At 46.4% G+C, this 22,354-nt stretch overlaps 1 protein-coding gene across 7 annotated transcripts in view; it reads right to left on the bottom strand.

The window, feature by feature from the left end:
* gse1b (Gse1 coiled-coil protein b) overlaps positions 1-22,354 on the bottom strand; it is a 506,044-nt gene that overhangs the window by 49,053 nt on the left and 434,637 nt on the right. For all 7 annotated transcript variants that reach the window (XM_055648860.1, XM_055648857.1, XM_055648859.1 and 4 more), the window contains one exon: positions 10,047-10,246. In XM_055648860.1, the coding sequence (XP_055504835.1) occupies positions 10,047-10,246 (200 nt within the window). The remainder of the gene's footprint in view (positions 1-10,046; positions 10,247-22,354) is intronic.

Genomic DNA, 22,354 nt, shown 5'->3' with positions numbered 1-22,354 from the left:
GTTACATAGACAGACAGATACACAGACACACACACACACACACATAGACACAGACACACGCAGACACACACACAGACACACACACACAGATAGAGGGGTGGCTGAGGAGACTCTTTTGACTGGATGTTGAATTTTGACTGTAATTGATATATAGAAGTTAGTGAAGTTCCCAATTGTATGAATTGTATTGGTACCACTTTGAACCATTGCCATCCCATGTGAACCAATGCACCGTAAACATAACAGCTTGGTATCCTGTGGAAAGTGAGTCACCTCCTGACAGCTCCATTCATTTCCACCTTGGGTATAGTACAGGTCAGGAGTGTGATGGAATAGCTTCCACTGGTCTGGGTGAGTACGGCACCAGCAATGATCAAAAAGCTCAATACTAACCAGGACAAAGCTGATCACTTGATTGGCAACCTATCCACCCCCTCAAACATTTATTCTATCCACCACTCTGTGCACAGTGTACTCGTTATATGTTTGCAGTTACCCATCCAGGTAGATTATGGGGACAACGCAATTTGCAGGTTCCCCAGTAGGTAACTTGCTTTTCCTCGTACTTTCAGGACCTCAGTGGTGGAATTCTTATTCGACAAAGTTGTGAGCAAAACTTTACAAGAAGCTCTGCAGCGGTTCAAGATGGTGGCTCACCACTTGGTTCTCAAGCACGGAAACAGGCCCTTCGGCCCGCTGAGTGTGTGCCGACCAGTGTTCCCCGTACACCAGCACCATCCTACACACTAGGGACAACTTACAATTTATACCGAAGCCAATTCACCTACAAAGCTGTATGACTATCCAATGTGGGAGGAAACTGGTGCACTCGGGGAAACCCACGTGGTCATGGGGAGAATGTACAAACTCCGTACAAACAGCACTCGTAGGCAGGATTGTACCCGGGTAACTGGTGCTGTAAGGCAGCAACTCTACCGCTGCACCACCGTGCCACCTTAACCGTGCCGTCAGTTAAGAAGGGCATTAAACGTTGGCCTTGCAAGTGAAGCCCAAGATCTGTAGTTAAATAAAAGCAGTACAACATGCACAACACAACTTGAATGACAGAGTCACAAGGAACCACAGACGCTGGAATCTTGAGCAAAAAGCAAAGTGCTGAAGGAACTCTGCAGGTGAGGCAGTATCTCCGGAGGGAATGGAAAGGCAACTTGAAGGGTCGGGACCCTTCTTCAGACTCTGATGGCAGGATTAACTGACCAAATTGAAGATAAGACACAAAATGCAGGAGTAGCTAAGTGGGACAGGCAGCATCTCTTGATAGGAATGGGTGACGTTTCGGGACGAAACCATGGATTGCTGTGCAATGGAGTCCAGATGGAAGAACAAAGCAGGAGATGTAGAGAATCAGTACCGTTGAGTTAAAGATATTGGAAAGGAAATCTAAGAGTGGGAGAGTTGGAGATGAGTTTTAATGGTCATGTTAAGTGTGTTGAAAGAGACTGATTTTTCATTTTAAGTCTGATTGAATTAGCACACGGTGCAATTAACTCATCGATTATCCATCCATAATTTAACTACCACATCCCATAAAGTGAAGGGGAAGAGATTTAGTAGGATCCTGAGCAGCAACCTTTTTCACACAGAGGGTGGTGGATATATGGAACAAACTGCCAGTGTAGGTGTAATGTGTACCTTTTCATATCTCTAGTCTCCCTCACACCTGACTCCCAGTCTGAAAAAGGGTCTTGACTGAAAACATCACCTATTCCTTTCCTCCAGAGATGCTGCCTGACCCGGTGAGTTACGCCAGCATTTGATGTCTATCTTCTCTTGCCAGAGGAGGCAATTGAGGCAAGTACTATAAAAGTATTTAAGAAACATTTGGAAAGGTACATAGACAGGAAAAGTTTTGACGGGTATGGGCCAAACGTCGGTCAGAGGGACTAGTGTAGATGGGGCATCTTGGTCGGCATGGGCAAGTTGGGCCGAGGGGCCTGTTTCCGTGCCATATGACTATGACTCTACTACCTCCCAACATTAGAGGTGTGTCATATTTACAGTATGAGATGAACAGATAATGCCTTCAAATAATTTTGCCTGTGAAAAGATATATCTTGATCTCAAATTTCAACAAATATTTGAGATAGAGATGTGAGATTGTGCAGATTTCAGGCTAGACTAACAATTTTTATTCACTGTCCCCATTCAGTTAATCACTATATAACCATTGCTATGCTTACGTTAATTCATATTCATAGTGCTCGGTGATTCCAGCATAAACCTCATTTGGGAATCAGAATCTATTTCATTTGCTATCTTGGGTTGGTCTTTCTATTCCTAGATAAGGTTTCAGCTGAGATTGAGTTAGAGGTGAAATCAAGTGAGTTGGAGGTAAGGGTGAGTACACTAGAGTGAGACTGAGTGATCGGCGGAGAGGTACAGAGATTTAGGGAAGTAACAGGAACACACATTGAAAGAAAAATGTGAACTTCCTATTTCCCTCAGCTAGTGAACGAGATTGCCAGATGAGAGCATAGTAGGAAGAATGTGGAGGCTTTAGAGAGGACGCAGAAGAGACTTACCCAACGCTGAGTGGATTAGGGGGTATTAGCTCTTAAGAAGAGGATGGATAAAGTTGATTTAAGAAGGAACTGCAGATGCTGGAAAATCGAAGGTAGACAAAAGTGCTGGAGAAACTCAGCGGGTGCGGCAGCATCTATGGAACGAAGGAGCGAAGAAGAAGGGTTTCGGCCCGAAACGTTGCCTATTTCCTTCACTCCATAGATGCTGCCGCACCCGCTGAGTTTCTCCAGCACTTTTGTCTACCATGGATAAAGTTGGGATTGTTTTCTCTGGAATGCTGGAGGCTGAGGGGAGATCTGATGTTTATAAAATGAGGAGAGGCATAGATAGGATGGACAGAACCTTTTTCCTAGGCTGGAATGATTAGTGCACATGGCTTTGAGGTGAAAAGGACATGCAGGGAATGGAGGGGTATGGATCAAGTGCAGGCAGCTGAGATTAGTTTAGCTTGGCATCATGTTCAGCACAGGCATTGTGGGCTGAAGGGCCTGTTCCAGTGCTGTACTTTTCCATATGTATCTTTCCACATTCTATGTTAGTGTGAATATACATTGTTCGCAACTAGGATTGGTCAATCAGTTAATAGCGAAGAGAGTGATCAAATTCATCTGTAAAGAGTGAATTATTGGGAAAGTAGAATGATGGGTAGCATCTGATAAGCCTCAGCTCCCTGTGCAGACATATATGACGTGCAGTTTAAAGTACTTTTCAGGTCAGATGGTTAACTTCTCTTTGACAGATTCAGTTGGCGCACTTGTTAGGCCCTCCTCCACACTGGGCAAAAAGACGCGCCTTTAGAAAGGATATGGGGAAGGATTTCTTCAGCCAGAGGGCGGTGAATCTGTGGAATTCATTGCCAGAGATGGCTGTGGAGGCCAGGTCAATGGAGATTCTAAATTAGTAAGGGAGTCTGGTGATATGGGGAGAAGGCAGGAGAATGGGGTTGAGGGGAAATATAGATCAGTCATTATTGAATGGCGGAGTAGACGATAGGCTGGCTGGCCCAATTCTGCTCCTAGAACTTATGAACATGCCTGCCTGGTACACAGCACTAAGGGGAAGCTAGCTACGATCAAAACAAAGGAAACTCTCAAAATATGTTATCTCTCCCAATGGAAGATCATTCATTTGCCCAATTGGTCTGTTGGGAGATTTCTACCATTTTCCCAATGTTATCAGAGTTTTCCAGCGTCCTTAGTTAGTTATAAACGTTCACCACAGTGCTGCTGCCTCACAGTGCCAGAGACCTGGGTTCGATCCTGACCTCGGGGGCTGTCTGTGTGAAGTTTTCACCTTCTCCCTGTGACTTTTCAAATGCTCTGGTTTCCTCCCACATCCCAAAGATGTGCAGGTTTGCATGTTAATTGCCCTCCACAAGTTGCCCCTAGTGTGTAGGGGGGAGTGGATGAGAAAGTGAGATTACATAGTCCTAGTGAGAACAGGTGATCGGTGGTCAGTGTGGACTGGGTGGGCCAAAGGGCCTGTTTACATGCTGTCTAAACCAACAAAAAAACAAAACATTTTATTCCAATGCTTCCTAATTCCCTCAGACAAATTCAGTGTCTTACAACAGAACTCTGCAGACTGAAGAAGACTCAAGGACAGAGAAAAGTATTCAGGAATGTTTATTTTAAGCAGAAAATATGGTACCTCTGTTCCTGCCTGAGCTTCCACTATAATGGCTCCCTGGGGAATGGTTTATTTAATGGCAAATATCACAAACAAACATTTGGTTCCATTGCTCGCAGTTACTCCGGTGATGTATTAGCCTGTTTGATGTGACACTGACTCATCTGAAATCGGAAGGATTCTAAGATTAAGTGACGCGATTGTAACAGGAGATGGACTGGGAACGTGCGCTTGCTATTTCTGGAAAGTATGACTTCAGTTTAGTTTAGGGTAGAAATACAGCATGTAAATAGGCCCTTCAGCCCACCGGGTCAACGCAGACCATCGATCACCTGTTCACACAAGTTCTATGTTTTCCCATTTTCACATCCTACACACACGGGGCAATTTACAGAAGCCAATTAACCAACAAACCTGCACATCTTTGGGATGTGGGAGGAAATTGGACCACCCAAATGCAACCCACGCAGTCACAGGAGAACGTACAAACTCCGCACAGGCAGTACCCGTAGCTGGGATTGAACCCAGGTCGCTGGTGCTGCAAGGTTGCAGTTCTACTGCTGCGCTTCTGTGCTGCCCATCTCTACTCTGGGGTCTGCAATGGTGGAACAGCCCATCAGCACAAATGGAATGACAGGGTGGTACAGTGGCGCAGCGTAGAGTTGCTGCTTACAGCACTAGAGACACGGGTTCCATCCTGAATACGGATGTCCGTACAAAGTTAGTACATTCTCCGTGACTGTGTGCGCTTTCCCCGGGTGCTCCGGTTCCCTCCCACATTTCAAAGATGTGCAGGTTTGTAGGTTAATTGGCTTATGTAAATTGTCCCTAGTGTGTAGGATAGAACTGGTGTACAGGTGATCGCTGGTTGGCGCGGACTCCGTGGCCCATAGAGCCCATTTCCACGCTGTATCTCTAAACTAAACTAGGCAGTACAACAACAGATTGTATTGGCTGGATGGTCATGTTAATGGTCAAGCCCCTTCAGAAGCTGCTTCCCAACCTACTTTATCCAGATCCATCATCATATCCTAGCACAGTAACAACTGGGTTCTCCTGCATATGGCAGACGTGGCAAGTGCCAGCTAACCAAATCTACTGGTTAACATGATGTTAGATTCCCCCTTTGACACAGCTGAAAGAGTTGCCAAAGGCAGTGTTTTTAGACATACAGCCATCCAAGTCCACACCAACACATCCATCGCCTGTTCTAACTAGTTCTATGATATATGCCACTTTCACATCCACTCCCCACACACTAGGTGCAGTTTGCAGCTGTCAATTAACCTACAAACCCGCATGGCTTTGGGATACAGCGGTGGGTGGGAAACCAGAGCACCCAGAGGAAAGCCACGCAATCACAGAGAGAACATGAAAACTCCACCGACATATGGCACCCGAGGTCAGGATCGAGCCCAGGTCTCTGGCACTGTGGGGTGGGGGTTCTACCAGCTGTGCCACTGTGCCGCCCTGTTCCTCAGTGGAGTCAACCACAGTGGTGTGGATCTGGATTTACACACAAGGGCTACAGACTGCCTTCCCTCAGTGAACCAGGTGGGATTGTGTGACTATCTCGGAGTTTCATGGTCACCATTATGGGATCCAAAATAAAATCCAGATTGTTTAATTTAAATTTCCATGACTGCTGCAGTGAGATTTGAACTTCACTTCAGATCATTAATGTGAATTATTAATCTAGCATCGCTAGATTTCACAATGCTAGATTTCCAGTAACAAACACTGCATTAAATATCCCCATAACTAAAACTAAGGTGCATCAGGGTTAACCGCACTCAACCACCCCCCCACCTTCCCACTTGCCCACAGCCCTTTCAGCAAATGTTCTCTTCTTCAGGCTTATAACCTTTCCAGGCAGATGTCGAAGCTTCTCATGTAATATACAAGAGCTACTGTGAATGGAATTGATTGTAAGTCAAAACTCTATCCTGCCATCAGGGGTCCCAAGGAAATCTTTAGCATTTATAACTTAGAAATACAGCACAGAAACAGGCCCTTTGGTCCACTAACTCCGCGCCAACCAGCGATCACCCCGTACACGTTCTATCCTGCACACATGGGACAATTTGACAGAAGATAATTAGACTGTAAACCTTTACACCTTTGAAGTGTGGGAGAAAATCAGATCACCCGGAGGAAACCCATGCGGTCACAGAGAGAACGTACACACTGCATACAGACAGCACCCGTAGTCTGGATCAAACCCAGGTCTCTGGTGCTGTAAGGCACCAACTCTACCGCTGGACCACTGTGCCCCCCTGGACATGCAGTCATGAATCCTATTAGTATACCATTGGTAGTATATCAAGGGTGTGGGGTAAACTTGTGATTTGGGGAAACTGTATTTATGTATGTATAGCCTCCGAAAATGTCGGATGGAGTTTTGTAAGGATCATGTATTATATATATATATATATCTCGAATAAAGTCTATTTCAAAATTTAATAAAATATATATATCTTTGGCACAGTCTCTAATACTCAGAGTGGATTAGCTGGGTGGGGGGGGGGGGGGGGGGGGAGGAGGGAAGCAGCACAGGGATGTGAAGATTTCAAGCAGAAGAAATTATTATTGCAGTAAGATAAAATTTCATTCAGATCACTGCAGCACCCCTGAAGCTAATTCTATGGCTCCAACACACTTCCCGAATAATGAGTTTCACTGTTTGTATCGCTCGTTATCACCTTCTCCACTGTCAACAATGGATCATTGTGGGCTCCATCTTTCCTTGATCATCGTTGCTGGCGTAGGTTTGTCCTTTTGCATACGTTTCATTTATTTGTTCTATGTACCTTTTCGCATCTCTCGTTTCCCTCTCCCCTGATTCTCAATCCAAAGAAGGGTCTCGACCCGAAAAGTCACCTCTTCCTTTTTCTCCAGAGATGCTGCCTGACCCGCTGAGTAAGTTACTCCCAGCTTTTTTAGTGTCTATCCTCAGTGTAAACCAGCATCTGCAGTTCTTTCCTTCACAAATTGTTGCACCATTTGGAGTGAAGAATGAAAAAGATTTACAAAACGGCTCAATCCCCTCCGAGATTCAAACCTTCCTCTCTTTTTTCTTTTCTTTTGGGAATACTGCTGAACATTCGGCCGAACCTGGATCACTGACATGTGAGATTCACCCCCACCCCTGCCTCCATCCCAGCTCCACCAACCCCAGTCCTTTTAACTTAATTAATGCCTGACAGCAATGGAAATACATCAATACCTACGCCACCACAGGAACATTCTCTTGATCGGATAAGGCAGACAGAAATCAGATAAAAGCAAGTAAACTCCACTTGCCTTCGGACCCCAGAGAATCAATTATTCGTTGGAAGGGAACGAAAACAAATACTTTTAGCAGCCATTTTCCATCAGGATTATAGCTGTATGCTTGTCATGGCACTAGCAAATCAGTCGAGCTCTTCTTATTAATGGAACCTTTCGTGCACAATGCCGGACACGAGAAGTACATATTATATTTACTCTCAAGCATCTGAACTGATTCAGTTTATTGGGTAGGATCCTAATCACACAATTAGTGGGAAAATTGAATGCTTGTGTTCCCAACGTAGCTGGGTGATAATTTGATGATTCCACTAAGAGCTGACTTGTGCAGTGCGTGCATTCACCTTGCACTAATGGGGGGGGGGGAACATTGAAATCTGAAATCTCAGCCCTCTCTTCAAGTTATGCCACACAAAGAGCTCGGTTGGAAAATGGTTTTGAGTTCAGCTCCCGCTCCATAGAAATCCAGGCTGGTGCTCCCGTGACAGGGGTAACAGGGCAATGACAGAGAAGTTGTTCATCAGATGAATCCCTGGGTGGCCTCTCAAATGAATACAAATCATCCCATTGTGCTATTCCAAAGAAGAGCAAGAGAGATTTCTCCATTATTTTAGCTAACTCCTAACCCATAACACGTTTTTTTTTTTTTTCGAGTGATAAGAGTCGTACAGCATGGAAACAGGCCCCTTGGCCCAACTTGCCCACGCCGCCCAACATGCCCCATCTACTCTAGTCCCACCTGCTCTCATTCGGCCCATATCCCTCCAAACCTGTCCTACCCATGAACCTGTCTAAATGCCTCTTAAATGTTGCAATAGTATCTGCCTCAACCACCTCCGCAGCCCGTTCCATACACCCACCACCCTTTGTGTAGAAAAGTTACCCCTCAGGTTCCTATTACATATTTCCTCCCTCACCTTAAACCTATGCCCTCTCTTTTTATTTATTTAAATATTTTTAGTTGGTTTATATTAACAATTCAGTACTGTGTTTATTACCTGTTGTGCTGCTGTTGCAAGAAAGAATGTAATTGTTCCATTTCGCGACGTGACAATAAAACACTCCTTACTCTCGCTATCATCAGGCTCTTCGCAAGGTACTGCTCAGTATAAATCAGGCTGCTGCATTTTCTGCATTAAAGCAGAGACTACATCCTCCGTAATTCAATGGCCATAAAACGCACTGAAAGATCCGAAATTGGGCTTTAAAGTGTGATGTATAGGTGGCTGCTTCTATTCTTACTACAAACCTAACTTCTCTGTGAAACAGAGCTGATGATAGTCGCACCTGGCCAGGCCAATGGATATATGAACTTAAGGCGAGAACTAATTTGAGGGAAGTAGTGTAGCTTCCTTCAAAGACACAAAGTGCTTGTGGGCCAAGCAACATCCCTGGAGAACATTGATAGGTGGCGTTTTGGCATTGGGACCCTTCTTCAGACTGACTGTGTTGGTGGGGCCTTAGGGGGGAGGGGGGGGGGGGGGGGGGGGGGGGGCGGTGGGAGTGGAGAATGCTGGCAGAGAGGTGAGGGAAGAATAAACCCCGCATGTTATGGGTGGACACAGGTGAGGGGGGGGGTTTGATCGGCAAATGGTTGGACAAAGGGCAGGGATGGAACGTCCAGAAGTATGAGATAAGGCGATAAGGACAGAAGAGGCACGAGATGTGAAGCCAGAGGAAGGAATGCAGGTGAAGGAGATGGGATGGGGCAGAGAGAAGGGGAGAAATAGGTGCAAATCCAGGTGGAGCACAGGGGAGATGGGGTGGGGGAAAGAAGAAGGGGTTGTTTGCAGGTTAGTTACTTATAATTGGAGAATCATTGTTCACATCATTGAGTTGTACGCGACCCCAAGCGGAAAACGAGGTGCTGTTCTTCCAGTTTGTGTCTGGCCCTTTCTCCCATGGTTACATTGGCAACAAGAACTGGGAACTGGGAAAGGGAAAAGCATTAAAGCTGGGAAGCAAATTATCTCCAAAATATAGAAACAAAGAACTGCAGATGCAAGAACTAAAGATGCTAGTTTATACCAATGATGTACAAAGTGCCGTAGTAATTGCAGAAAGGTCAGGACCCTCCTTCAGACTCCTTCTATCTGACGAAGAGTCTCGACAAGAAGCTGCACCCATCCTTTTTCTCCAGAGATGCTGCCTGACCCACTGATTTACTCCAGCTCTTTAAGTCTACCTAACTGCAGATGCTGGTTTACCAAGGAAACAATCAGTCTGACGAAGGCCCCCCCAACCCGTAAGATCATCTATCCATGTTCCCCCAGGTTGCTGCCTGACCTGCTGAGTTACTCCAGCCATTTGTGTCGTAACTCTAAAATCTGTTGTCCTAAAGAGAAATACAGATTTTCCAGCATCTGCAGATCTTTCTTAAACATGTTCGCAGAAGGTACGCGGCCGATTTCGGGTTACGGGCCGCATTCGGCCCGGGGGCCTTAGGTTGCCGAACCCTGCATTAGACGATGGCTTGGGGCTAATGGAGAAACAGGCGTGCTAATCCAAATGAAAAGCCAAGGAGGAGGTGGTGTGAAATTTAATGCCAAAGCGACCTCTTTCAACGCAGTTCACCATCCACTCACCTGTCTGCTTTCACTCCGCCAGATTCCATTGACGGTTTTCGTTGGGGCAATGGTCACCACTGGTGGAGTGCTGGGAACACTGTGACCGGCGGGTGGGACAAGGATGGTTCCAATCGGACCTCGCTTGGGCGTGCTGGCAGGAGAACTGTGATTGGTGGCTGGTGAGGAGACTGGAGAGGACTCGCTGCTTATCGAAGATCCTGGGAAAACAAAAGCAAAGAACCCACAACGTTCAAAAAGCTTGCGTGTTTAGACTGTAGATTTTTAGACATTAAAGCGTGGAAATAGGTCCTTCAGCCCACTGAGTCTGTGCTGACCAGTGATCACCCCGCACGTTTGCACTATCCTACACGCCAGGGACCATTTACAATTTTACCAAAGCCAATTAACCTACAAACCCATATGTCTTTGGAGTGTGGGAGGAAACCGAGAGATCTCGGAGAAAACCCACACACGTCACATGGAGAACGTACAAACTCTGTCCAGATAGCATCCGTAGTCAGGATCGAACCCGGGTCTCTGGCGCGGTAAGGCAGCAACTCTGCCGCTGCGCCATTGTGCCGCCCCTATGTTGTTAGGTAAAAAAATGCCACAGCTATTTTGCACAACTTGAATTGACTGATCAAACACTGGAGGAACTCAGTGGGTCAAGCAGCATCTGTGGGGGAAATTGAAAGACAGTGATTCGGAATGAACACTGAATCCTCTAATTTTGGATAACCTCCCACTAACACCCCCCCCCCCCCCCCCCCCCCACTCTCTCTCTTCCCTCCCCCTTCCTCCCCTGTGTCCCACCTATTGCCTTCCACTCACTTCACCACCCCTGCCACTTTCCTTCCTCTGGCTCTACAATCCACAATTCTTCAAACCTGTCTCACACCTTCCTTTTTAATCTCTGACCTATGTTCCAACCAGGGGCAGAAATTGCTATCAAAACATGGGGGGGGACACAATTTTTCAGTGGCTGCAAGCTCATGCACGCACACACACACGCAATGGGTTCGGCCGTGGGTCCTGTAGACGGATCCGGGAGTTGATCTGGTTGGTGACCGACTTTGAACTCCAGCAATAGCAGCTTTGTCCGCCCCGAATCGTGGGGCTTCAATCGGCCTGTTCGTGGGGTTTCATCATCCGGCACGGCTTAAAACCGGCCACGGGATCTTCCATTGCCCAGCGGGGACTTCAACACCGGGAGCCTCGATGCAGCAATTTGACCGCAGGACGATGAAAAATTTCCGCGGCCGATTTTAAGCTGTGCCGGGCAATGAAAGGCCCCGCGAACAGGCCAATTCAAGCTCCGCTCTATGATCTCTGCTCAACCAGGACGTCTCCCTCCTCCAATCACCGTGCTGAATCATCATGTCCCGCCCCCCCCACTGCCTGCTGACCGACATCTCTCTCATCCAATCGGCGCCCTCCCTCGATCATCAGTCTCACCCCCAGTCCCGCAGAAAGCGGAGATTTTTAATAGATTTATTTTTCAACGAATTTCAAAATTTGGATTACAAAATATGGGGGTGGGATTGTCTCCCACCTCTCAAAACATAGGGGGAACGTGTCCCCCCCCCCCCGGGATTTCCACCCATGGTTCCAACCATTTGGCTATCATAATCACCCCCTCACCTATTACCAGCCACATTTTATCCCGCCTCTCCCCTTTTCTAGCTTTCTTCCCGCACCCAACCTATAATTAGTCTGAAGAAAGCTGGCGCAGCGGTAGAGTTGCTGCCTTACAGCGAATGCACTGGGGAACCAGCTTCCACCCCGACTACAGGCGCTGTCTGTACGGAGTTAGTACATCCTCCTCGTGACGTACGTGGGCTTTCTCCGAGATTTTCAGTTTCCTCCCACATTCCAAAGACGTACAGGTTTGTAGGCTAATTGGCTTGGTAAATGTAACATTTGTCCCCAAGTGGGTGTAGGATAGTGTTAATGTGCGGTGATCGTTGGTCGGTGCGGACCCGGTGGGCTGAAGGGCCTGTTTCCGCGTTGTACCTCTAAAACTATAAACTAAACTATAGATCTCGACCCAAAGTGTCATCTATCCATGTTTTCCAGGGATGCTACCTGACCTGCTGAGTTATTCCAGCACTTTGTCTTTTGGGCTGGGACCCTTTTTGAGACTGATTGTGTTGGGCAGAATATAAGAAGCTTGTTCTACACTTCAAATAGCAACAACCTGAGTAGATGGTATCTAACTCGGACAACTCTGATGCAAGGCGGCATCTATGTTGCACTTTCTACATGTTACACTCGATTGAGTGTACACCACTCAACACACTTGGATTGAACCTAATTCTTTTCTCCATAACCATCTGACACAATAGACAACTGACATAGCACTCAGTACAGCTCTGAATTGGTCGCATTTACTGTCTCCATTCAGTCGCACCAACATTTTTATTGATGAGAAAACAGTTACTGCAGCCCCAATCCCTGATGAAAGCAGTCTTTGTTGTTATGCTCTAATGCAAGTGCTGATAATTCCCCTTGAAATAGTCAACCGTGAAAGTTCTGACGTTGGAAATGCAGATGTAATGGGGAGGTCAAACCTCGTTTGTAGTGTAGGATTTGATTCAAACAAGAAGCAAGGCCACAAAGAACTGCAGATGTTGGAAACGTGAGCAAAGCACAAGGTGCTGGAGGAACTCAATGGATCAGGCAGCATCTGTGGAAGGTAATGATGGACAACGTTTCGGTTTGATTGAAGGATTCCAGCCCAAAACATCACCAGTCCATTCTCTCCATAGATGCTGCCTGACCTACTGAGTTCCTCCAGCAATTTGTGTTTCGTTTAGCTTATTATTGCCAGGTGTATAGGGTGGCACAGTGGTGGAGTTGCTGCCTTACAGCGCTAGAGGCCCAGGTTCAATCCTGACTATGAGTTGTATCTGTACGGAGTTTGTATGTTCTCCCTGTGTAAACATGGGCTTTCCTCACACATTCCAAAGACGTCGAGGTTTGTGGGCTAATTGGCCCCGGTAAAAAAATCGTTAAATTGTTCCTAGTGTGTAGGATAGTGTTAGTGTATGAGGATTGCCGGTTGGCGCAGACACGGTGGGCCGAAGCGCCTAGTCCTGTGTGTATCTCTAAAGTAAAATATAAAGTACTGTAAAAAGCTTTTTTTTTGCATGCTATCCAGTCAGCAAAAGGAAGAGTCTGAAGAAGTGTCTCGGCACAAATCACCCATTCCTTCTCTCCAGAGATGCTGCCTGTCCTGCTGAGTTACTCCAGCTTTTTGTGTCTATCTCCCGAGAGAAGATTATTTCTCTTTAAATAAGAGAGTTTACTTTTGTAGAACCACGGTGGAAAAAACATCTTTCAATACTCGCCAGAGAAAAGCTTCTGAGATCCCCCAGCATTGTTGATTATGGATTGGGCTTCAGTTATTGCTTCTAATGCGCCCTTTTGAGTGATGTCTGTACACTCCAGTTGTGCTAATGACCCTGTTCTCACAGCATGGCTGCAACTCCTTGTCACAATGGGAACATTGCAAACTAGAGAGGCTGTGACTCTCGCAATGTGCCAATTCTCTCCATACTGTAGTGTGGCCAGTGAAGTGGCCGGTCACTATGTGGGAAACTGGTTCATATTCACAAGTACCCACAGTGCTACCTCCCCATCCACTTCAACAAATGGAGGGCCTGGGCTATAGTGAGAGATCGGGCAGGCTAGGACTTTATTCCTTGGCATGCAGGAATCTGAGGGAGATCTTATAGAGGTGTTCCAGATCACGGGGGGAATAGATACGGTCTTTTGCCCATAGGGGAATAGTTGACCATCCCAACATTTAAGAAACAGTTAGACAGGTACATGGATAGGACAGGTTTGGAAGGGTATAGACCAAATGCGGGCAGGTGGGACTAGGGTAGCTGGGACATGTTGGGCAGTGTGGGCAAGTTGACCCAAAGGGCCTATTTTCCATGACACGTTACCAGTACTAAGCTTTGTCTTCGCACAGTCTAGCTGGCAGTGAATGGACAAGTCAGGCCAGGGAGAGGCTTTGCTTCCTCGGAGCATTGCCTGGGCTGGGAGCTCGGCTGTTTGCACCAGTGGTATCACCAAGAATCTATTGTGCGACCTATTGTGTTGCTGTACCCTTAAAGTCTATAGTAAAGTCTAAGGTATCAACCTATCAAGGTAAGTGCATCCTCAGAAATAAGACACTTGAAAATCACGAGACAATTCAAAATCAGGTCTCCCGCCCTTCTGCGACTGGGTTGTTAGCTAAAGATCATTGAAGATAAGTGAAGAGGCACGCTCCCCAGGATGGGCAGAAAAGGGATGTGGTATTGGGAAATTGAAATTAAAAACTGGGAATTGGGATGGGGAACCAGAAATGGACCAAGCTTCTGTGGGCACAGGGAACTCGTGCTTGTGAATCACTAATTCCAGCGGCAGAAAGATCAGCGGATGGGGAGCGACCACATTCCCCTTCTGACAACAAAAATAATTTGAAAGCAACCTGTTCAAAGATCTCGGGAAATTTCACTAACATTGGAAGAACTAACTGGTTCAGAGTTCTCAAGGCATTTGTCTTTGAAGACTTTTTTTTTTAAATGTATGATGAATGTCAGCTTTGGAATCAGAAATGGATGTGACCAACTGTTTAATAAGTGTTTGGACAGACTGATGTAAGGCAGGGAATGGAGGGATGGGGATCATGTAAGGCAGATAGGATTAGTTTAGGTTAGAAGCGCGGTTAACGCAGCTATTGTGGAGTGAAGCCGGTCTTTCAGTGCTGTACTCTACTATATTAGTTTGTTTAACTTAGAGATACAGCGTGGAAACAGGCCCTTTGGCCCACCGAGTCCACACTGACCATGTGGGTGTTAGATCACTGCGGATAGTTACTGAGGAATTAGATTAGGTTTTTGAAAGATAAAGGCTTTGTAAAATGGGCATGGAAAGTTCTCCACAGCCTTGATCCTTCAGAAATGTATTTACTCTGTCTGGTGCAGAAAAAGAGGTGAAGCCTGGAGTAGCTCAACCATAATAAAAAAGATACAAGAGACGGAGGATGCTTGAATCTTAAGGGGAAAAAAAACAAAGTACTGGAGGAACACAGCAGATTAGGCAGCATCTCCGAAGAGAAATGGACAAATGCCATTTCGGGTCAGGATCCTTCTTCAGATCGATGAAATAAGAGGAAGGAAGCTAATGAAGAGAAGTGAGGGGAAAGAGTGGGGCAAAAACCAGCAAGTGATATGCGGATACAGGTGAGGTGTGGCAATTGGCAAATGGGTGGGGAAAGTAACCCAGGTTGCAGGTGATGGAGACAAAAGGGTGCCAGATATGTAAGGGAGGGGTGAGATGTGAAGCTGGAGGAAGGGATAGTGTGTGAAAGGTGACAGGAGGAGGGGGGGAATGGGGGGGGGGGGGGGGATAAAAGAAATGGGGAACTCGAAGTTGGGAGGGATGGGAGATGAATGGAAGGAAGAGGGTAAAGGGACAGGGAGATGGGAATAGTGGGAGAATAATATACACAAAACAAGCATTCCTCATGAAATGTAGACCAGGCGCAGCAATATTTGGCCATCCTTAAAATCTCACCCTAACCCTTTAGAAAGTGGGATTGGGTAGCCTTAGAATACAGAACATTAAAAAAAACCAGCACAGGAAAAAGCCCTTCAGTTGTCAATGTCCGTGACAAACATGATGCCAAGCTAAACTAATTTCACCTGCCTGCATGTGATCCATACCTGTCCATTCCCTGCCTTCTTAAAACACTCCAATCCCCATGCAATGGAAAAGCATTATCACTTAAACCATAAACTCCAAACATGGAGCTTAGCAACATTTAAAGTGCTTGTGGAAAATTATATTCTTGCTTTACGGTTCCTTTAAAAAAAAAATTCTCCCCTCATCCACCATTTTTGGTCCCACAGAATCAAAGATGCTTCCTCTAAGAGAATGTCAAAGTGCGTTCTGAATTATGCAGCTTGGTGTTTGATTAAATGAATAAGTGTCGCCTCATTCAACAGCAAGTTAAAAAAAAATTAAACCCCTTCCACTTAGACAAAAATGAAGTCAAGTAAGGAGGGGGATTTTGTGTGGCTAATTGCTAAGACCCAATATCAAACACATCTCTTCATTCACCTTTGAAATGGAGCTGGCTGGAAATAGACTTGTGTCCCCCTGGGATGGGAAAACATCAGGATGGATTCTCCAAATGGATTGCAAGAGAAAGGCTTTAAACAACAAGATTTCAGTTTGTTAAAAGGATCTCGTTGATGTCAGTTCAAAAGCCAGAAAATTTATCTTGTCAGACCAAGGCCAACAACAATTAGCAGACTAATCTTCTCCCAGGGTTAAAAAGAAGACATCATTCGAGCCTCTGATAGCTTAGCAATCAATACTATTAAAACGAGATCAGAATTTAAATGATTCAAGGGTCTTGACTCAGAAGTTTAATTCTCAGTGCACGCTGTTCGATAGGATGAGGTGTCTAATTAACCTCCTCCATTTAGAAACCACGCAGCTAACTAACTAATTTGGATTAAAAGTGACAGATGTAAAGCTGTATCAAGCGTCTTCAGTATTCATCCTGTGCAGCACACACACTACTGAACATGTTAGATCAGGAGGCGAGAATAGACAATGTTCCTTAATCATCCACTGATTTACTCTGGTTACTTGGCAGTGTTCTCTATTTTTCTACAGTTTTACGCAAGGGGATACACTAACTGGTTGCATCACCGCCTGGTTCGGCAACTAAGGCGGCACGGTGGCGCAGCAGTCGAGTTGCTGCCTTACAGCGAATGCAGTGCCGGAGACCCGGGTTCGATCCCGACTACGGGTGCTGTCTGTACGCCGTTTGTACGTACTCCTTGTGACCGCGTGGGTTTACTCCGAGATCTTCGGTTTCCTCCCACACTCCAAAGACATCCAGGTATGTAGGTAAATTGGCCAGATAAATAGAAAAATTGTCCTTAGTGTATGTAGGAGAGTGTTAATATGCGGGAATCGCTGGTCAGCACGGACCTGGTGGGCCGAAGGGCCTTTTCCCACACTATCTTGAAACTGAACTAAACTCGAAGGCCTAGAAACAAAAAAGATTACAGGGAGTGGTAGACACTACCCGGCCCATCATGGGGACTGACATCCCCACCATCGAAGGTCTCTCTAAGAGGCGCTGCCTCTAAAACTCAGCCATCATCAAAGACACACACCACCCTGGTCACACACTTGTTTCTCTCCTACCATTGGGAAGAAGGTATAGGAGCCTGAAACCCATGACCTCCAGGTTCAAGAATAGCTTCTTCTCAACAACCATCAGTCTCTTGATAACCACACCTCCCTAACCTCAACTATGGGCTGTGCACCATGGACGTAGATTTTTTTCTGCATTAGAATTATGGTTATTAATTTAGTGAATTTTTGATTATGATATTTATCTGTGTGTGTTGTGCTTACTGGCCAGCAAGTAAAATATTTATTGTTCCGTTATCGGGTTCATACGACAATAAACCACCTAGAATATTGGATGAACCTGCATGATGTGGCGTGCAAGGACAGTGATAGTAAATACTGTAAATCTAACTCTCTCTTGAAACACATCCAGTGAACTGGCCTCCACTGCCTTCTGTGGCAGAGAATTCCACAGATTCACAACTGTCTGGGTGGAAAAGTTTTTCCTCATCTCAGTCCTTACAAATCAGACATGATCTACTGGAATGGGAGATCAGCCTTGGGTGGAGGGGAGGCGGTGTCCAGGCATGACACCTACCTGCTCCTAGTCTGTGTGCTTATAGAAAGCTACAAACCCATCTGGAAGCCTCTACAGAACCCGCACTTAAAACCCCTCTTCAAACACCTGCATCTTTGATTAGGCCCCTTCAACATCTCTCCTTTCAGCTCACTATCAGTCTGAAGAAGGGTCTCGACATGAAACATCCATGTCCTCCAGAGATACTGCCTGACCTGCTGAGTTACTCTAGCACTGTGTCTTTTTGTGATATGGTTCTGTTCCTCAGTAACTTGCATTTTATTCAGGGCACAAAATCAATGCAAGCTCTGTTTATCTTTAATGATCAACCTCAATGAAGTATTGGGGCAGAACCACATTGGGGCTGGGATGAATAAGGGAAAAAGATCTGTATATCTGGAGATAGCAGGCTTGAGTAACTTGGTGGAAGGCATCGAGAACATAGATACAGGTCTTTTTCACTTACTCATTCCAGCACTGATGTTGCAGATCTTAGTTTAGTTTAGTTTATGGATACAGCGTGGAAACAGGCCCTGTGGACAAGTTTAACGGAGAGGGACGAGTGTCCGAAACGTTAAAGATTGAACTTTAAACGCGGAAACGCGCTGACTAACGATCACCTGTACACTAGTTCTATGTTCATCCCAATCTCGCATTCTACAGAAGGGACAATTTACAGAAGCCAATCAACCTACAAACCTGCATGTTTTTGGAATGTGAGAGGAAACCGGAGCACCCGGAGAAAACCCAGACAATCGCAGGGAGAACGTACAAACAGAATCTGAATGCAGCATCAAACCCGGGTCTCTGGCGCTGTAAGGCAGCAACTCTACTGCTGCGCCACTGCGCTGCCCAGTGCTATCTATGTCCGTTTATGGGAGGAAGTCAGAAGAATGGGGTTGAGAGGGAAAAATAGATCGGCCATGATTGAACGGTGGACCAGACCCGATGGGCCGAATGGCTTAATTCTGCACCTATGTCTCATGGTCTCAAAAGGTTTTGGAAATGAGGGGAGCAGTTAAGGAGGTGAAAAAGCCAAAGAACTAGTGGTTTTGGGCCCTAATGCCTGAAGATTTCCATCCCATTCCTTCGATGAAGTGTGTCTACCTTAAATCTGTCCAACTATCAGGTGGTGACCCAGGCCTGCCCGCAGTGCCGCAGCTGGAGGACCCGACCAAAAGGCCCGGCAGTCCGCAGAACCGGGAAGGAGCCGCTGGAGAGACGGACGCGAGGAATAAGGGGCCGGTGGGAGGGTGACCCACGGTTAACACATCCAGCATCCTTCGAGGTCAGCTGCAGGAGGTGCCCCCGGGACACAAAGCTGGTCGGGCAAGGAGAAGGACTTCAGTTCATGGGCCGATCCGGTCGAAGGCGACCAAGGAAGGCCCCGGGGATTCATTAAATCGGGAACTGTAGCAGTAGACTGAGCGCGCGGGCAAATCGCACTTTGGAAATGGCGCCAAAACATGACGGCATCTGCGTGTGTAATATATGAAAAAATAATATCACTGGGCAGTTGCACCATTGAACCATTCCGTCGTACAATGTAGATCAGCAACTCTTCCCGTGGCAAGCTATTGAAATGTGCTCGCTCACAGTGGAGAACGGATGAACGGGAGGAGTATTTTTTTGGCTCATGGGTTATTGATATCATGACTAACTGCTGTCTGTGGGAACTGTCCTTCACTTCATAGGCGTCTCCACACAGTGGACAGAGTGCTCAGGCTGGGCTTTGATGCTCTTGAAATTTCACCTGTCAACTGAGAAGAGCCTGACTTTGCCAACTAAATCTTTGCATTATTCCTTCCCACTTTGGCGAATGAGAAGGTGGTTAGTCACGACTTGTCATTCAATGTCTTTCAACCCCCTCTGGTCCCGGCCTGCGGCAGCTGTGACTGTAAAAACAATTACAGAGCCAGGCGGACACTTTCAGGGGCAATTTAAGCCTTCACCTGCCTGTCGACCAAGTGACTGACGTGTTGGGAGGGAATTTTTTTGCTCTCGTGCCCAGTCTGGCTTCAGTTGCCATTGAAATTAGTGAAGAGGAAGAATGGGCAGAAGTGGATGAGCAGCGTTTCATGAGGCACATCTCACCTCCGTCTGGCTGGGCCCAGGGAGTGGGACCTACTTTAAAAAAAAATAAGGTCGACAAAAATGCTGGAGAAACTCCATGGGTGAGGCATCATCTATGGAGCGAAAAAAATAGGCGACGTTTCGGGTCGAGACCCTTCTTCAGACAAAATTAAGATTGGTAAGTCTCTCAACTACAGCTAGGGAACCTGGACCTCATGCGACACAGTGTCAGAATCAGGTAAGACAATAAACTGGAAAGGGTGCAGAGAATATTCATGAGGATGTTGCCAGGACTCGAGGGCCTGAGCTGTAGGGGGAGGTTGAGCAGGCTAGGACTTTATTCCTTGGAGTGCAGGAGGATGAGGGGTGAGTTTATAGAGGTGTATAAAATCATGAGGGGAATAGATAGGGTGAATGCATAAAGTCTTTTACCCATGGTAGAGAAATCAAAAACAAGAGGACATATGTTTAAGGTAAGAGGGGCAAGATTTTAATACGAACATGAGGGGCAACTTTTTCACTCAGAGGGTGGCGGGTATATGGAACAAGCTACCAGAGGAGCTACTTGGGGCAGATGCATTTAAAAAACAGTTGGACAGGTACATGGGTAGGAAAGGTTTTGAGGGATATGGGCCCATTATAGGCTGGGACTAGTGTGTGGGACTAGTGTAAGAGGGGCTAAGACCATAATTTATCTACCTGCACATAATCCATACACCTCAATTTCCTGCATATCCATGCAACTATCCAAACGTATTTTAATTGCCGCTATAGTTTCTGACTCAACCACCAGCCCTGGCAGTGCGCTGCACACACTCATTACCCTCTGTGTAGGATAACCTGCACCAAACAGCTCCTTTAAACCTTGCCCCTCTCATTCTAAAGCAATGCCCTCTGGAGTTTGGTTTTCCATCCCGGGAAAAAGATTCTGACCATCTGCCCTATCTATGCCTCTCATAATTTGTCATGCTTCTATCAGGTGTCCACGCTGTCTGCTTCAGAGATAATATTTCAAGTCTGTCCAGCTTCTCCCTGTAGCTAATAGCTCCAAATCCAGTCGTCGTTAAAATGGCAGAGGTTAAGAGGAGACTTGACTGAATAATATAAAATTACGAGGCATAGATAGGGTGGACAGTCAGAACCTTTTCCCCAGGGTGGAAATGTTCAACACTAGAGGGCGCAGCTACGTGGAAGGGGAAAGGTTTGCTGGAGATGTGTAGGACACATGTTTTACAGTGAGAGTAGTGGAGGCCTGGAATGCATGGCCAGGGCTGGTGGTGTAGATGATACGATAGTGGCGTTTAAGAGGCTTTTAGATAGGCACATGGAAGCATAGGGAACAGAGGGATATGGATCAGATAAAATCAGTTTAACTTGGCATCATGTTCGGCACAAACATTGTGGGCCGAAGGGCCCGCTCCTGTGCTGTACGTTTCTTAGTTTAATTTAGTTTAGTGATACAGCGCGGAAACAGGCCCTTTCGTGCAGCGAGTCCGCGCCAGCCAGCAATCCCAGCACATTAACACTATCCCACACACACTAGGGATAATTTACATATACCAAGCCAATTAACCTACAAACCTGTACGTGTTTGGAATGTGGGAGGAAACTGAAAATCTTGGAGAAAACCCGTGCGGTCACGGGGAGAACGTACAAACTCCGTACAGACCAGTACCCGTAGTCGGGATGGAACCCGGGTCTCTGGCCGCTGTAAGCTCTGTGAGGCAGCAACTCTACCACTGTGCTAACCTGCCGTTGTACATTCCATCAATCTGGTGCCTCCATTTCCAAAGCCAATCCAGCACGGAAGATTCTTGTTTGCTCGCCATTCGCCGTTCACCTGAAATGTTTGTCGGCTTGTAACAGCAGCAGGGTACACAGCCCCGTGCCATGTGGAGCATGTTATCCAGCTCGGAGCAAGTCCAGTGGTCTCTCTGCCTGGGTGACCACAGCTCAGTGCTGACTGCCAAACCTTTGTCATGGGCTGTGAATATTGGCAAGTATTACTGCACATCTTCTCAACAGATGGCCCTTGACAGTGTGCAAAATAGATGCACCAGCTACCTGATATCTCTGTGCATTCCACACACACGTAGCAGCACAATCTGCAATTCAAAGGAGCCAAGAAACCACCGCTGCCTCAAAGCTGTTTAAATATTTCTAGCCACGCACAGATGAAAACAAAATGGACGACATCTGCGTAGCTCCTCCAGTCACTAGAATCACCCAAGAGTTTGCCGATGTTATCCAAGGTGATAGCACCACTGTTAGCTCTCTCTTTAGGGGCTAGGCAGAAGAGAGGTAGCTTATGTGGAAGAAGGAACTGCAAATATTGGCTTACACCGAAGATAGACACAAAATGCTTGAGGAACTCTGTGCGTGAGGCAGCTTCTCTGGAGAAAAGGAATAAGTGACATTTTGGGTCAAGACTCATCATCAGACTGGTTCTGCTAAAGTCTCTGTCTTTCATCAGACCTTTCATCAGGCTGGGTTGGGTGAGTGAGCAGATGCATGGCAAATGCAGTTT

This window comes from Leucoraja erinacea, chromosome 17 (genome assembly GCF_028641065.1).
Source record: "Leucoraja erinacea ecotype New England chromosome 17, Leri_hhj_1, whole genome shotgun sequence".
NCBI lineage: Eukaryota > Metazoa > Chordata > Chondrichthyes > Rajiformes > Rajidae > Leucoraja > Leucoraja erinaceus.
The sequence above is the reverse complement of the archived record's forward strand: the minus strand, read 5'-3'. Positions and strand labels throughout refer to the sequence as shown.